We start from the raw sequence: 17,734 nt of genomic DNA, 5'->3' as shown, positions 1-17,734 counted from the left end.
AACATTTTATCACTGGATGCGGTGGCTCACTCCTGTAATCCCAGCACTTTGGGAGGCTGAGGTGGGCGGATCACAAGGTCAGGAGATGTAGACCATTCTGGCCAACATGGTGAAACCCCGTGTCTACTAAAAATACAAAAATTAGCCGGGCGTGGTGGTGGGCGCCTGTAGTCCCAGCTACTCAGGAGGCTGAGGCAGGAGAATCGCTTGAACCCAGGAAATGGAGGCTGCAGTGAGCCGAGGTCACGCCACTGCCTCCAGCCTGGGCAACAGAGTGAGACTCCGTCTCAAAAAAACAAAAACAAAAAAACATATTTTTTCACTATTTCAACCTTTTCCACAAATATTCTCTCTTTAAAATCAAATAGGATTTTATGCCAAGACCATCTTCCCCTCCAAATTAGCATGAACCTTGCTGAGAAGCTTGACTGATCCTATCCTCTTTTCAAAACCCAAACAAAGCCTGAATGTTCCCTATACCAAGAAACCATTCTCAAGGGATCCCTTTATTAGTATGCACAGAGGCATTCATTGTTCCTTTCAGGAAAACCTTCTACCAACCTTAAGATTATTTTAAATCAATATATGGCCATAATTTTTAAACGATTCTTTATACATCTAAACTAAAGGTACATCAAAAATTTTTAAACCAAAAGTTAAAATAAATGATTGTTGTCAGATGGGTATTTAAGTCCTGAAAGACTATGAGACCACACATGATTCTAATCTCTAAAACTACTGCTATTAATAATTCTTTGTGGCATCCCAGAAAAGCAAATGCTTTTTAACCATGTGAAGATCTAGACTATAACCTAAATTGCATCAGTTACTACTTTCTAAAGACCCTGTATACCAAATGTGCTCTAATTGCCAGTCAGGTATACTTATGAGTATACGAAGAGCCTGGATGTCTTCAACCCCTTAATTAAGGGTGTGAAAGTTAAAACTTCATCAACTTGTACCTAATAAACTTTCCCAAACAACAAAGTCTTATTATTACTACAACTGCATAAACACTGGAGAAAATAAAATGTTAAATAAGCCACCAAACAAGAATCATAAACTCTCTTGATTCTAAGCAATCTATCCTCCTGTCATCACAGAAATACTTCTTAACCATACTGCTCATTTTAAGACGTTATACATAATTTAATCTTTTTACTTTCAAGAGATCCTCTAAAGAGCTAGTCTTTCCTTTTCTTGAATTTATCTCCTTGGGTCCTATATCACACTGCTTTTATGGCCATGCTAGCAATTTGGCTCTAAGTTTTACCTGAATGCTAAATAAACTCACTAATTCTTCATTTTTTTCCTTCATTGGTCTCCAGCCTCTGACACCTTTCAACATTTTTCTATTTTTCTTATAGCATATTTCTATTTATTTCATTCAAACTGGATCTAACCATTCTCAGATGTATCAATACTGTTAACAGGAAACAAGAATTAAAATCAATTACTACTACATTCAGTCCCCTAAAAAGCCAGTAAAGCCTATGAAGTACTATTTCTTCTAAAAGGACTAAATGGAGTGATACTGCTGGTACTGGCAAGAACCAGTACGACCCATTCAGCTCAACAACAGAGTGACAATGGCCTGTAGAAGGATTCACTCACTTCAGGATTACAGCCAGAATCCATTTCTCCACCCTGAACACAATCCTGGGCACCACCTGCTAGAGCAGTGGTTCTCAACTGGGACGATTTTGCACCCTAGGGACCATTTGGCAATGGATAGAGACTTTTTTAATGTCACAATTGCAGGGGAGGGGCTTACTGGCATCCAGTGTTAGAGATCAGATCACGGATGCTGCACAGGACAGCCACCACAACAAAGAATTACTCAGCCAAAAATGCCAACAGTGCCAAAGTTAAGAAATTCTGACCTTGACATTTACCCCAATTCTTGGTAAAAACATAAAACAGATGGACTAGAGACAGTATAGCGGTGAGAAAGGACCACAGGATTAGAGGAAGAAGGAAACTAAAACCTACTGAGTACCTGCTATACAGCAAGTCTTGCCACTTGACATATATTATCTTCACTTATGCCCCAACCCTGTGAAAACAACAATATATTCTAATTTTACACAGAAGGCTAGACTCAGGGGGATTGGGGAACTTACTCACTGTCACTTACCTAAGGGGAAGAACGACAAAACAAATTCAAACCAAATGTTTCATTCCACAACACTACAAAGCCTAGACACTAAAAGACCCAGATTTGATTCAAAGAGTTACTAATCACTTAACTTCCCTAAACGTCCATTTAGAAAATATGTCAGGCCAGGCACAGTGGCTTACGCCTGTAACCCCAGCACTTTGGGAGGCCAAGGCTGGTGGATCACTGAGGTCAGGAGTTCGTGACCAGCCTGGGCAACATGGGGAAACCCCGTCTCCACTAAAAACACAAAATTAGCCAGGCATGGTAGTGCATGTCTGGAATCCCAGCTACTCGGGAGGCTGAGGCAGGAGAATCTCTTGAACCCGGGAGGCGGAAGTGGCGATGAGCCGAGATTGCGCCATTGCACTCCAGCCTGGGCAACAAGAGCAAAACTCCGTCTCAAAAAAATAAAAAAGAAAAAAACAGAAATCAATGGATGTGAAAACATAAATGTTGCAGATTGCTAACTACATATAATCACGATAAATACAATGAAAAAGAAAGTGTGGCCGGGCACGGTGGCTCACTTCTGTAATCCCAGCATCGTGGGAGGCTGAGACGGGTGGATCACCTGAGGTCAGGAGTTTGAGACCAGCCCAGCTAACATGGTGAAAACCCATCTCTACTAAAAGTACAAAAATTAGCCGGGCATGGTGGTACACACCTGTAATCCCAGCTACTTGGGAGGCTGAGGTAAGAGAATTGCTTGAACCCTGGAGGCGGAGGTTGCAGTCAGCCGAGACTGCACCACTGTACTCCAGCCTGGGCAACAAAGTAAGACTCCACCTCAAAAAAAAAATAAAATTTGGCTGGGCATGGTGGCTCACGCCTGTAATACTAGCACTTTGGGAGGCCGAGACGGTCCGATCATGAGGTCAGGAGATCGACACCATCCTGGCTAACATGGTGAAACCCCATCTCTACTAAAAATACAAAAAAATTAGCAGGGCATGGTAGCAGGCATCTTTAGTCCCAGCTACTCAGGAGGCTGAGGCAGGAGAATGGCATGCACCTGGGAGGCGGAGCTTGCAAGCTTGCAGTGAGCTGAGATCACACCACCACATTCCAGCCTGGGCGACAGAGCGAGACTCCGTCTCAAAAAAAAAAAAAATTATTTTTACTTATTTTCCCCAACTCTTCCCGACAATGGAAGTCTCATGAATACAAACGTTCGTTACAAACAGAAAAGAGAAGTCGGGCACGGTGGCTCATGCCTGCAATCCCAGCACTTTGGGAGGCTGAGGCAGGCGGATCATGAGGTCAAGAGATCAAGACCATCCTGGCCAACGTGGTGAAACCCCATTTCTACCAAAAATACAAAAATTAGCTGGGCATGGTGGCACGTGCCTGTAGTCCCACCTACTCAGGAGGCTGAGGCAAGAGAATCACTTGAACCCAGGAGGCAGAGGTTGCAGTGAGCCGAGACTGTGCCACAGCACTCCAGCCTAGCAACAGAGGGAGACTCCATTTCAAAAAAAAAAAAAAAGAAAAGAAAAGAAAAAGAAAAAAGAGACTGGGCAAGGTGGGTTACACCTGTAACCCCAGCACTTTGGCAGGCCAAGGCAGTTGGATCACTTAAGCCCAGGAGTTCCAGGCTGCAATGAGCTATGACTACACCACTGCACTCCAGCCTTCAGCAGCCTGGGCAATACAGCAAGACCCTGTCAAAAAAAAAAAAAGAAAAGAGAAAGAGAGAGAGAGAAAGAGAAAGAAAGAAAGAGAGAGAGAGAAAGAGAAAGAAAGAGAGAGAGAGAAAGAAAGAAAAGAATTTTTAAGTGTGCACACCACCAAATTATTCATCAAGTTTAAGAATCAAGATAAAATCTTCAGAAGACTGTGTATCTTCCTGAGCCACGCAACTATTCTTAAATCCAACGAGGAAATAAACTAATATTCTAGTATGAACTTCTTAAATAATTTCAGTCAACAGAAAATGCTCAAGTCTCTATCAACAACTTTGATTAGGCCTTCTCCATAACTGGTAGAGCAGGTCATGAGCAGAACTGAGAAAGAGAATTATAAACCTATTGCGAATTGTGGAGAACAACTCCACTCACTATTTTCTCCATAAAGGCAGTTTATCATACTGAGATCAACATGTTATCACTCACACTAGTGATGTAAAAAATAATCCATTTCAACATAAGGTTCAGACCAAAAAAAAAAAGAAAAAACCCATCCACTAGAATCTATCAATCTTTGACAACAAAACTACACTGTTTTGGGATTAAATTTAAGTGACAAGACAATGTAAACTGGGGGCTTGTTCTCTCCGGAAATCACCACTACCAACGCTGCTTCTAAAAGCAGGCTGCACACAACCATTTTTCCTCTGGAAATAGCTAAATCCCAAGGCACGATATTGCTGTATTTTTTTTTTTTTTTTTTTTTTTTGAGACGGGGTCTCGCTCTGTCACCCAGGCTGGGGTGCAGTGGCGCGATCTCAGCTCACTGCAGCCTCCACCTCCCAGGTTCAAGCAATTCTCCCACTTCAGCCTCCCGAGTAGCTGGTATTCCAGGGGCACACCACCACGCCCGGCTAATTTTTGTATTTTTAGTAGAGGCGGGGTTTCAACATGTTGGCCAGGCTGGTCTCGAACTCCTGACCTCAGGTGATCCACCTGCCTCGGCGTCCCAAAGTGCTGGGATTACAGGCTTGAGTCACCGCACCTGGCAGACATTGCTGTATTTTATAAATGTATCTTTTTGTACCAATTAATACACCATAAATTACAATTGCAAGTATTTCCCACTAAGATTAAGTCCAAGTTTAAAAGCAATAAGCCCATCAAATAAACAAAAATACTATTTGAAATAGTTTCAAAAGAACAATTAAAAAGATGGCTTTAAATAAAAACTTGTTTACCTGACGCTAAAAAATAAAAGATAAAAGCATGTAAATAGAAATGTGTTTACCTGACACTAAAAAATAAAAGATAAAAACATGTTCTGGCGGAACTGAAAGAATAACTATAACCTTGAATATTGTTTTAATCAAGTTAGACAAGGGTTTTCATTAAATGTCATTTTACTAATTCGAAATTACATCTTTCACCTTAAGCATTTTGACATTTCCATCAACTTTCTAAAAGTGAGGGTAGATTGTTTTTCTATGTTTTTAATAGACTTGCCTCTCAAAAGAATGAATTAGATAAAAACTGATGGGAGAAACCTTTTCTCAACCTCCTCCTCCTCGTCAATGAGCATCTAAGTAAACCCTGGCTATAAATTACTGTTTAGGTCATAATCCTGAAAATTTTACATTAGACAATGACGTAACTAAGACCTATTTTCTCTTTGTATCCGGACATCCTGTCAACTTTTTACTTTACAAGCCTGTTTTTCATCACAAATTTTCACATACAGGAATGCAATCAGTATTTTCTAACGTCCAGGAGCCAAAAATCATTATTTAGTTTATTTTTCCATTTCTCCCCAAGGAGCAGAATTCTCACGGTTCAGAATCATCTTTACATTTCCGAACCGAGGAAAGGCTGTCTAATGTGGAATACTGCTAGTTTCCCGGGAGGAGTGCGGTGTTCCCGACAGCGGCACTGAGGATCCGCGCGGAGCCCTCGCGTGAAGCCTGCGATGCCCTCCCCACCCCGCGAACCCAGCCGTGCGTCAGCAGCCACGGCGTGAGGCGCACAGGCCGCTGGCCCGGAGCAGGGCCCAGCCCACCGCTCCCAAACGCGCCGCGGGCAGCTGTCGCGCGGGCAGCACAATGACTAGCGCCCCGCGGCCCGCAGGCCCAGGCCCACCCAGGGCCGCCCCAACGCCCTCCGCACAGCGGATTTGCGCCGCCGCCCGCCACAAGGCTCTGACCTGCGAGGGGCCCTGGCCAGCCACGGCCTGACGCCGTCCTCCCCTGCGGGTCCCCGCCGGATCCTCCCGGGGGTTTCCCGTGGCAAATGGGGGGGCGGTAGGGGCGGCGGGGGCGGAAGGGCCGGGGACGCTGAGGGTAAAGCGGCCCAGCCGCGGGTGTTCCAAGGGCTACGAGGGAAAGGGGCCCGGCGGCCTCACCCGCAACTGGGGGCGGCTCTCCCGCGTCGTCGGCCGCGGGAGCCAGGGTGACGGCGCCGTCCCTCCAGACGCGGATCTGCGCGGCCGAGCGCACACGGTGGCGGGGCTGGCGGCGGCGGGCGGCGGCGCGCAGGGAAGCGCAGCACTGGTAGCACACGGCCCACGCCTGCTCCTCGTTGATGGGCTGGTTGTAGAGCCGCAGGATCTCCTCCAGGCTCAGCGCGTCCTGGGAGCCCCCGGCCGCGCCGCCGGCTGCCCCGGGCTCCCGCGGCCCCTCGCCGCCCACTGCCTCAGTCCGCGGCTCCCCGCCGCCCGCCGGGCCGGCCGCCTGAGCCATCCCGCGGGTGGGCGCTGCGCTTGGCAGTCGCGCCGTGTGCCGGCGTCTCCTCAGCCCCGGAGCATCGTCTCCGCGCGCCGCCGCCTCACCATCCCCGGAACCGCCGCCGCCCAACGCGGCCGCGCGCGCCGCCGCCGGGGCCAGGCGAGTGCCCGGAAGGCGTGGGCGAGAGGAGGGCGGCGAGGACGGCGGCGAGGACACGGCTGCAGTCCTGGTCAGACAGCCGCCGGCCGGTAGCGACGCGATGGCGTCCGGCGCCCCGCCCCGCCTCGCCTCGCCTCGCGCAGTCCAGCGCCGCCCAGCGCCCGCCCCTCAGGGGGCCGCACGGGCCGGGGGATGCACGCTGTGGAGGTGAGGACTAGGCAGGAGGGCCTCGCCTCCGAGGCGAGATGGCCGCACGGTCTCTAGCTGGCCGCGACCCGCAGGGCTCGCAGAGTCGCAGGCGGTGACGCGCGGTCGGGGGGCCCGGTCGCAAGGGACACACAGCCGGGGGCGCGATGGTGAGGGCGGCGACGCACGGTCCGGAGGGGACGCGCTGCCGGGTAGGGCGTGCAGGGTGGTGGGGCGCGGGGGACACGCGGGGCCGGGCGCGCGGTCGGGGGGCGCAGGGGCAAGAGGGGGTCGCATTTATCAGGGAAGCCCCCGGCCGACTCTGGCGGAGAACTGGGCGCGCCAACCCGGGTCACCGCCCTGCACAGCGGGAGAAGTCACCCGCATTGACGTTCCTTAGGCGCTGGATCGCCGAAGGTCTGGTTGAGAACTTGAACCCACCTGCCTGGAGCGGATGCCTAAGAAAATGCAGGCCCGCTGAAGCCTCCCCGCCGGGCCCTGGGCCCTGAAAGCCTCCAGCAGTTTCCCCTGACCCCGCGGCTGCTCTGCGCGTTTTCCGATTTCTTGCTGGTTGAATACCTCCCTCTCCACTCCCAACTTCAGGGTAAGCACCGTAAAAACGGGGATCTTTACGAGTTTTCGTCACTGACTTCTCCCAAAAGCTAAACCAGAGCCTGGAATATAAACATGTCGTACATAATTTGCAGGTGTTAGTTTCAGCGTCCTTCCGGATTCATTTGTAACATTCGTCCCTTCCCTCACTAAGGTAATGTCTCAAGTACCACACTCATCAGAGCATGTGGAATGAATATCAGTGGTAAAATTGAACTGAGGGCAATTAGCCGTAGAAAGAAAGAATTCCGCCCCCCCCCAACCTATTAAATATGCAATAAAACAGATAATTCTTAATCACCCATTGGTAGATTAATTTAATTGATAAAATTCCACTGAGGCTAGTCCTGTGTGAAAGCCCTACGGAGTGTTGAAAGCATCAACCAAATAGGCAATGTATATTAAGTTCCAGTAAACCTTTTATGGCAGTTTTATGTAAAATGTTAGAAATCACGCTCTCAACAATTGCATCTTGCGGTAGAAACTACAACAGTCTATTTAAATTACAACCGTCTATTAAAATAACATACCATCTTACATACAGCTGGGATGGGGAGGAGGGAGAAAAGCAACAGGACGAAAAGGAAGATTAAGAAATTGAAAGAGGGCCGTGCGCAATGGCTTACACCTGTAATCCCAGCACTTTGGGAGGCTGAGGCGGGCAGATCACTGAGGTCAGGAGTTCGAGACCAGCCTGGCCAACATGGCGAAACCCTGTCTCTACTAAAAATACAAAGAAAATTAGCAGAGTGTGGTGATGCACGCTTGTAATCCCAGCTACCCGGGAGGCTGAGGCAGGAGAATCGCTTGAACCTGGGAGGTGGAGGTTGCAGTGAGCCAAGATCACACCACTGCACTCCAGCCTGGGGGACAGAGCTAGAGTCTGTCTCAAAAAAATAAATAAATAATAAATTGAAAGAGGAGAAGAAAGCTCCCCAGGCAACTTATTATAATTTCAGTACCAGAGATACAAAACAACCCCTTAAAGTAGCATCACTTAATTATAGGTTCATAATCTCGTTTGTAACAATGCAGTATCTATGTGTGCCAAAGCCCAGAGAGGCAAACATGTAATTCCTTATGTGTGACACTATATACATATAAATATATCTCTGTCCTCTTGATTAAAAAAGGACAAACATTCCCAAATTTTGCTATTTCAAAAGTTTATCCTGTGTGGATTTTGAAAATACAGACTGGTTTAAAATATTTTGAACAATCCAGGAAAAAAATGAAGGTCTACTTTTATGTACAACACTACCACCTCCTGGCCTTATGGGATACTGCTGCCCATTGCACTTGGACAACTACAGCCAAAAACATTTTTATCTTTGCCTTACCCACCAGTAAACAAGATAAATGGGTTAATAAACTGAGGAATCTATGAGCCATTAACCTGCTAACCCTGGCATAGGGCAGTAAATAAATCTTGAAGACAACAATACAGGGAAGGAGGAAGTGAGTAAAGTAAAGGAAATCCAAACTTTATCTTTTAAAAGATGCATTCTTATTTCTTTAGTCATCCCTCTAATCAATGGAAAAAGATGCATTTTTTTTTTTTTTTTTTTTTTTTTTTTTTTATTGAGACAGAGTCTTACCCTGTCACCCAGGCTAGGGTCAGTGCCGCGGTTTCAGCTCACTGCAACCTCCGCCTCCTGGGTTGAGACGATTCTTGTGCCTCGCCTCCCAAGTAGCTGGGATTACAGGCACACACTACCATGCCTGGCTAATTTTTGTATTTTTAGTAAAGACAGGGGTTTACCATGTTGGCCAGGCTGGTCTCAAACTCCTGACTTCAGTGGTCCACCCGCCTCAGCCTCCAAAAGCACTGGGATTACAGGTGTGAGCCACTGTGCCCGGCCAAAAGATGCATTCTTAAAAACAAATTTACAACACTAGGATTTTCCTTGAGTGATGATTTTTTTAATATATACACATTTTGAGAGGGAGACATTACTGCACTGTATCACAGGACGGTTATATCCAACAGAAGGGCTTTTTTTTTTTATTGCCAAGTAACAATTCATGGTATGATATACTTAAATATTTTGTCTAGGTGAGCATATATGTAATTAAGTTGAGGAAAGATGACAAGTAGAATATTGTGTGATGTTTCTTCTCTACACAAAATAAAGGAAAATCTTTAAAATCCTAGCTGTCTTCTAAGTCTAGTTATACAACATGAACACTTGACTCTTTTTTGTATAAAGACTATAACTTACTAACTTCTAAATGATTTTCAGTACTCCTTAAAGTTTTAATAAGCTGGCCGGGCATGGTGGCTCACACCTGTAATCCCAGCACTTTGGGAGGCTGAGGCAGGCGGATCACCTGAGGTCAGGAGTTCCAGACCAGCCTGGCCAACATGGCAAAAACCCGTCTCTACTAAAAATACAAAAATTAGCTGGGCATGGTGGCAGGCACCTGTAATCCCAGCTACTCGGGAGGCTGAGGCAGGAGAATCACTTGAACCTGGGAGGCGGAGAGTGCAGTGAGCCTAGATCACGCCATTGCACCCCAGCCTGGGTGACAAGAGTGAAGCTTCATCTCAAAAAAGAAGAAAAAAAATTGATAAGCCTTACCGTCATCCATCATCACAACACTCTGAAAGTGACTGCTGACCACTCAAAGGCGACCAGGCATTGATATTTTCTCAGTGGAGTTCAAGCAGCCCTATGGAATAACAGCACTGTCCCATTTTCTCATTTTCAATTCAAATTCAAAGATTCGGGGCCAGGTGCAGTGGCTCATGCCTGTAATCCCAACACTTTGGGAAGCCAACGCAGGCAGATCACTTGAGGCCATGAGTTCGAGACCAGCCTGGCCAACATGGTGAAACCTCGTCTCTACTAAAAATGCAAAGAAAATTAGCCAGGCATGGTGATGCATGCCTGTAATCCCAGCTACTCGGGAGGCTGAGGCAGGAGAATCGCTTGAACCCAGGAAGCGGAGATTGCTGTGAGCCAAGATTGTACCACTGCACTCCAGCCTGGGTGACAGAGTGAGACTCCATCTCAAAGAAAAAAAAAAAATCCAAAGATTCAAATGCCTTTATGTTCAGGATATTTTGTTCCCAATTTCAGTCATTGATTGTATTTTTACTCTATGACTTCATATTTAAAATGTCTGAACTCAAATCAACATTTAAATGTCTTTTTCAAAGTGCTGTGAAGTCCGTGTTACTCTGAATATGATTTTGTTTTTGTTGATTTTGTTACTTTATTAAAAATTGAATCCTTGACTTTTTTTATATTTACTTCTTATTCTTGTAGAATAAATGTACTTCATGCTTCATACTCTGGAGGTACTGGCTGCGCTGCTCTGAGTCATTCAGGGAGCACCATCACTGCGCAGCCCAAGCTTTTCCCAGACACTTCTGGACAAGTGCTCCTAAGAGGCACATTCACCTAGAAAAGTGCACCAGAAAGGAAAAAAAAAAAAACAACGGCATATTTTTTAATGTTGTAACCTAAATTTTCATTGCCCGCAATTGTAATACCTTATACATCTGTAATGATATTTATACTTTCAAAATGTGCTCTTCAGTTATACAACTTGAAGGGTCAGATATTATTATTCCTATCTTACAGAAGAGAAAATACAGTCATAGGACAAAATACAGAAGCAGTAAAGAAACAGTTGGTACTGGAATTCAGGCCTCCTGACCAGCTCAGCTCTTTCTCCTACATTACAATGTCCATGTACACTCACACAGAGCGAGAATAAAGTCCTGAGCCTGGCCATGGGGGCTCACACCTGTAATCCCAGCACTTTGGGAGGCTGAGGCAGGAGCATCATTTGAGCTCACAAGTTTGAGACCAGCCTGAGCAATGTGACAAAAATCCATCTCTACAAAAAATACAAAAAAGTAACCAGGCGTGGTGGTGCACACCTATAATCCCAGCTGCTCGGAAGGCTGAGGCACAAGAATCGCTTGAGCCCAGGAGGCAGAGGCTGCAGTGAGCCAAGATCATGCCACTGCACTCCAGCCTGGGCGATAGAGTGAGACCTTGTCTCAAAAAAAAGAAAAACAATTTTTTTGAGGAAAAGTAGAGGATTGAGATAAAATGTATGAACAATAGTGTATCAATGGGTTCATGAGAGACCGTGGAAAATATTAGGCTAAGCAATAATCATGTTTCACCTACTTAATGTGATTCTCTTTTAAGATAATTATTTTTAAACCATTATAGATGTATGACATTCTGATCTGAATATAAGTGTAACTATTAGCTTCAACTAGTTAAGAAGATTTGACTTGGAAAAGACCTCATAAATATGAATTTTAGGCCAAGCCACTATTTTATGCTTATGGAAATTGGAGCCTGCAAATGTTAAGTGACTTACCCCAAATTACTGCTAGTTGGCCTGAGATAATTCAAATACATTTCCTATAACACAAACTTTTCAAATACTCTTTTATAGTCATATTACATAATTCTGATCAGATTTCAAACGTTAGGACAAGCAGTAGCTTACTCCTTAATTCCAGTGGGAAATTAAAAACAAAGTAAGGCCCAAAAATATATATTCTTTGAGACAGGCTCTTGAGGCCAAGGCTTGAGTCCAGTGGCATGATCTCAGCTCACTGCAACCTCCACCTCCTGGGTTCAAGCAATCCTCCCACCTCAGCCTTCCAAGTAGTTGGGACCACAGGCGCACACGACCACACCTGGCTAACTGTTGTACTTTTTTGCAGAGACGGGGTTTCACCATGTTGCCCAGGCTGGTCTGGAACTCCTGAGCTCAAGTAATCCACCCACCTCTTCCTCCCAAGGTGCTGGGATTACAGATGTGAGCCACCACAACCAGGCACAAAAATATCTTTATTTTGTAGCAAAGTTTGATGTTTGACAATAAGTGCTTAAAAATGGAGAATTATCAATAAAATTTTAACCAGAGTTTTGTGTTGTGTAAATTAAAGAAAAATTTTCAGACTGAATCACACTTTGCTGATGAGACAATGCAAAAACGTTTTTTCAAGCCTCTATTATTTAATTTTTCCTGATTGTGTGTGTGTGTAGAGAGACAGAGTCTCATTCTGTTGCCCAGGCTGGATGGAGTGCAGTGGTGCGATCATAGCTCACTGCAACCTCTAACTCCTGTGCTCAAAAGAATCCTCCCAGCCGGGCACAGTGGCTTATGCCTGTAATCCCAGCACTTTGGGAGGCTGAGGCGGGCAGATCACCTGAGGTCGGGAATTCAAGACCAGCCTGACCAACATGGAGAAACCCTGTCTCTACTAAAAATACAAAATTAGCTAGGCATGGTGGCACATGCCTGTAATCCCAGCTACTCAGGAGGCTGAGGCAAGAGAATTGCTTGAACCCGAAGGGGCGGAGGTTGCGTTGAGCCGAGATTGTGCCATTGCACTCCAGTCTGGGCAACCAGAGCGAAACTCCATCTCAAAAGAAAAAAGAGAGTCCTCCCACTTCAGCCTTCTGAGTAGGCCGGGACTACAGGGATGCGCCACCACACCCCGCTAATTTTTTAAAACTTTCTGTAGGCCAGGCATGGTGGCTCACGCCTATAATCCCAGCACTTTGGGAGGCTAAGGAGGGTGGATCACGAGGCCAGGAGATCGAGACCATCCTGGCTAACATGGTGAAACCTCTACTAAAAATACAAAATTAAAATACAAAAATTAGCCGGGCATGGTAGCATGTGCCTGTAGTCCCAGCTACTCAGGAGGCTGAGGCAGGAGAATTGCTTGAACCCGGGAGGCAGAGATCGCAGTGAGCCAAGATCACGCCATTGCACTTCAGCCTGGGTGACAGAGCGAGACTCCGTCTCAAAAAAAAAATTTTGTAGAGAAGGGGTCTCAGTCTGCTGCCCAAGCTGGTCTCAAATTCCTGGGCTCAAGGGATCCTCCCGCCTTGGCCTCCCAAAGTGCTGGGATTACAGGTTTGAACCACTGTGCCTGGCTAATTTGTCCTGATCCTTTTTTTTTTTTTTTTTTTTTTTTTAAAGACGGGGTCTTGCTCTGTCGCTCAGGCTGGAGTGCAGTGGTACAATCTCATTTCAGTGCAACCTCTGCCTCCCAGGTTCAAGTGATTCTCCTGCCTCAGCCTCCTGAGTAGCTAGGATTACAGGCACCTGTCACCATGCCCAGCTAACTTTTGTATTTTTAGTAGAGACAGGGTTTCACCATTTTGGCCAGGCTGGTCTCGAACTCGTGATCTCAAGTGATCCACCCACCTCAGCCTCCCAAAGTGCTGGCGTGAGCCACTGCACCCGATCTATCCTAATCTTTATTGAGAAAAGATGGCCCTTTCCTGTTGCTCAAAAAAGGTGTTTTTTTCCCTAATGTACAGGTAGAGGTCTAGAGCTGCTCTTGGCTCTTTATGTATTCTACTTTGACCCTATGAGAGCCTCATTTCTCTTCCAAGGTGAGCATGTAACCAACATAAAATATGACTTCCCTTTAATTCAACTAGATATTTAATGAATTCAGCACATTCTAGATGTGCTAAAAAGTTAGTCCTTAAGTTTTGCCTTAGTAATTTTTGTAGAACTGTATAGGTAAAGGTATAGGCGTGGTGGTACGTGCCTGTGGTCCCAGCTACTCGGGAGGCTGTGGGAGGATTGCTTGAGCCCAGGAGGTAGAGGTTGCAGTGAGTCGAGTTCATGCCTTATATGTTACTTGTGCTTTTCCCTTAGGATTTCCCCTGAACTGTTCTGTTAACCTGAATTCCTGTCCTCCTCATCTTTTGTATAAAGAGCCACTGATGGAACACTGTGTCTTTCCCTTATGTGCCATACCTGTTCATGCCTCTCAGGAACCAGAAGTGTAACCCTCCCTCCTACTCTCGACCTAGCAATCTAATCCTTCTTAAAAGATGTTGGAAGAAAAATTATCGACATTGAAATTCATAAAAACATGACATCCCAGAGCTTAACCTAAATTTATAAGAGAGTGTTTTAAACAAACTTCTTAATAATTTTTTTTAAATTTTTTTGAGACAGAGTCTTGTTCTTGTCACCCAGACTGGAGTGCATTGGCACAATCTCTGCTTACTGCAACCTCCGCCTCCCGGGTTCATGCAGTTCTCCTGCCTCAGCCTCCCGAGTAGCTACGATTACAGATCACGCCACCACGCCCAGCTATTTTTTGTATTTTTAGTAGAGACGGGGTTTCACCATGTTGGCCAGGCTGGTCTTGAACGCCTGACCCTGTGACCTGCCCACCCTGGCCTCCCAAAGTGCTGAGATTACAGGCGTGAGCCACCATGCCCGGCCCAACACTATTATTTTAATGGTATCAAAATTGTTCCTTTGTGGCTGGGCACAGTGGCTCATACTTGTGATCCCAGCATCTTGGGAGACTGAGACAGGAGGAATGCTTGATGCCAGAAGTTCAAGACCAGACTGAGCAACATAGCAAGAACTCATCTCTAAAAAAAAAAAAAAAAAAAAAAGAAAAAGAAAAAAGTTTAAAATTAGCCAGTCATGGTGGCATACACCTATAGTCCTAGCTACATAAGAGGCTGAGGCAAGAGGATCACTTGAGCCCAGGAGTTCTAGGTTAAAGTGAGCTGTGATCACACCGCTGCACTCTAGCCTGGGTGACAGAGTGAGACCCCCAGCTCAAAATAAAAAATTATTATCTTGCAAAATTTGCTAAGTAATGGTCATTCTTCAACTGTGATATTGTCATAATGCCATGGGTGTTTTCAGGGTTAACAAAATTTTATGGTATTCTTTTTTTTTTTTTTTTTTTTGTGAGGTAGGTCCTCCCTCTGTTGCCCAGGCTGGAATGCAGTGTGCAATCATGGCTCATTGAAGCCTCGTAACATCCCACCTCAATTGATCCTCCCACCTCAGCCTCCCAAATAGATGGGACTACAGGTGCACGCACCATGCCTGGTGGTGGTTGTTGTTTTTTGTTTTTGTTTTTGTATTTTTGGTAGAGACAGGGTTTTGCCACATTGCCCAAACTGGTCTCGAACTCCTCGCTCAATTGATCCACCTGCCTTGGCCTCCTAAAGGGGTGGAATTACAGGCTTGAGTCACCACACCCGGCCTAAAAAAAAAAAAAAAAAAAAAAACTTTTGAATTGATTTATTCTACCACATTTAGAACAACCTCTACTTATCATAAACAAGCTATCTGATTCTTCCAATCAGGTTTATCAAAACTGAAGATTCCAATTTAACATCTTTAATCCAAACATCAGTTTTATTAATATATTGACAAAGTAAATCTTATTCATAACGAGTTTAAAATTAAAAATTCCATATATTACTGAAATTAAGCTAATATAAATCTCAATCTGATTCTGATAAGATGTATATGGAAAACAACAACAACCAAACAAAAATAAGATGTATATGGAAACCCTAAAGCAAACACTAAAAAACCCCTCAAAAATTAGTGATTAAAAAAAGACAAAAAATAGTGATAAAAATCATTAAATAAATTAAAATGTTAAATTAGAAAATATTATTTTGGGCTGGGCATGGCGGCTCACACCAGTAGTCCCAACACTTTGGGAGGCTGTCAGGAGGATCGCTTGAAGCCATGAGTTTAAGACTTGTATTTGAGTGAGACCTCGTCTCTACAAAAAAATTTTAAAAGTTAGCTGAGTGTGGTGGTACATGCCTGTAGTCCCAGCTACTCTGGAGGCTGAGGCCAGAGGATCCGTTGAGCCCAGGTGTTCAAGGCTGCAGTGAGCTATGATCACACCACTGCACTCTATCCCCAAAGACAGAGTGAGACACTGTCTCTTGAAATTAAGAAAATATAGTATTCGGCCAGGCTGGGTGGCTCTTTGGGAGGCCAAGCACTTTGGGAGGCCAAGGCATGTGGATCACAAGGTCAGGAATTCAAGACCAGCCTGGCCAACATGGTGAAACCCCCGTCTCTAGTAAAAATACAAAAATTAGCCGGGCATGGTGGCACGCGCCTGTAGTCCCAGCTACTAGGGAGGCTGAGGCAGGAGAATTGCTTGAATCTGGGAGGCAGAGGTTGCAGTGAGCCGAGATCGTGCCACTGCACTCCAGCCTGGGTGACAGAGCAAGACTCTTTCTCAAAAAAAAAAAAAAAAAAAGAAAAGAAAATATAATATTCACTTAACACAGAAGAAAGCAATAGACCTGCAGGTGCTTTCTGATCTTTTTTTTTTTTTTTTTTTTTTTTTTTTTTTAATAGAACAAGAAAAGCAGTAAGGGAGAAACAAAGGGGGAAAAAAAACACAAGGCAAAAGTAAAATGGCAAACACAAATCCAGCCATATCAATAATAACATTAAATGTGAATGGGGCTGGGTGCAGTGGCTCATGCCTGTAATCCCAGCACTTTGGGAGGCCGAGGCAGGCGTATCACCTGAGGTCAGGAGTTTGAAACCAGCCTGGCCAACATGGTGAGACCCTGTCCCTACTAAAAATACAAAAATTAGCCAGACATGTTGGTGCAGGCCTGTAATCCCAGCTATTTGGGAGCCTGAGGCAGGAGAATCACTTGAACCTGGGAGGTGGAGGTTGCGTTGATCTGAGATTGCACCACTGCACTCCAGACTGGGCAACAGAGTGAGACTCCAACCCTCCCCCAACTCCCCCCACCGCCACTGGCCAAAAAAAGTGAATGGGGGCTGGGTGCCGTCGCAGATGCCAATAATCTCAGCACTTTGGGAACCCGAGGTGGGTGGATCACTTGAGATCAGGAGTTTGAGACCAGCCTGCCAACAAGACAAAACCCTGTCCATACCCAAAAATACAAAAATTACAAAAATTAGCTGGGCGTAGTGGTGTGCACCTGTGATCCCAGCTATGGAGGCTAAGGCAGGAGAATCACTTGAACCCAGGAGGTAGAGGTTGCAGGAAGCTACGATTGCACCATTGCACTCCAGCCTGGGAGACAGAGTAAGATTCCATCTAAAAAAAAAAAAAAAAAAGTGAATGTACTTAATCCAATCAAAAAGCTGAAACTGTTCAGACTGGATTAAAAAAAGATTCAACTATATGTTGTCTACCTAGCAAGATACACTTTATTTTTTATTCCTTTTTTTTTTTTTTTTTTTTTTTTTTTTTGAGACAGAGTCTCGCTCTGTCGCCCAGGCTGGAGTGTAGTAGAGAGCAATCTCGGCTCACTGCAGCCTCTGCCTCCCGGGTTTAAGCGATTCCCCTGCCTCAGCCTCCCAAGTAGCTGGGATTACAGGTGTGGGCTACTATGCTCGGCTAATTTTTGTATTTTTAGTAGAGACGGGGTTTCATCATGTTGGCTAGGCTGGTCTTGAACTCCTGATCCAGGTGATCTGCCTGCCTCAGCCTCCCA

General features: G+C 45.4%; 2 protein-coding genes and 1 long non-coding RNA gene across 13 annotated transcripts in view; 1 reads left to right on the top strand and 2 right to left on the bottom strand.

Moving 5' to 3' along the window:
- SPIRE1 (spire type actin nucleation factor 1) overlaps positions 1-6,656 on the bottom strand; it is a 208,158-nt gene extending 201,502 nt beyond the window's left edge. For 3 of the 9 annotated variants that reach the window (XM_063653367.1, XM_063653369.1, XM_063653368.1), the window contains exon 1: positions 5,987-6,521. In XM_063653367.1, the coding sequence (XP_063509437.1) occupies positions 5,987-6,521 (535 nt within the window). Of the gene's footprint in view, positions 1-1,999; positions 2,052-5,986 lie in introns of those variants that run through there. The other 6 variants (XM_054460267.2, XM_054460269.2, XM_054460270.2 and 3 more) reach the window with 4 other exon arrangements.
- Positions 6,657-6,667: 11 nt separating this feature from the next.
- LOC129018636 (uncharacterized) overlaps positions 6,668-17,734 on the top strand; it is a 39,481-nt gene continuing 28,414 nt past the window's right edge. For both annotated transcript variants that reach the window (XR_010124141.1, XR_010124140.1), the window contains exons 1-2: positions 6,668-6,872; positions 7,252-7,455. This is a non-coding gene — a long non-coding RNA (uncharacterized LOC129018636). The remainder of the gene's footprint in view (positions 6,873-7,251; positions 7,456-17,734) is intronic.
- Positions 9,304-17,734, bottom strand: part of CEP76 (centrosomal protein 76) — a 42,314-nt gene continuing 33,883 nt past the window's right edge. Inside the window, exon 13 of one of the 2 annotated variants that reach the window (XM_054460278.2) lies at positions 9,304-10,870. In XM_054460278.2, coding sequence (XP_054316253.1) covers positions 10,854-10,870 — 17 coding nt within the window. In that variant the 3' untranslated portion in view covers positions 9,304-10,853. Of the gene's footprint in view, positions 10,871-15,189; positions 15,487-17,734 lie in introns of those variants that run through there. The other variant, XM_054460279.2, reaches the window with a different exon arrangement.

The sequence above is a fragment of the Pongo pygmaeus genome, chromosome 17, assembly GCF_028885625.2.
Source record: "Pongo pygmaeus isolate AG05252 chromosome 17, NHGRI_mPonPyg2-v2.0_pri, whole genome shotgun sequence".
In the NCBI taxonomy this organism is placed as follows: domain Eukaryota; kingdom Metazoa; phylum Chordata; class Mammalia; order Primates; family Hominidae; genus Pongo; species Pongo pygmaeus.
The sequence above is the reverse complement of the archived record's forward strand: the minus strand, read 5'-3'. Positions and strand labels throughout refer to the sequence as shown.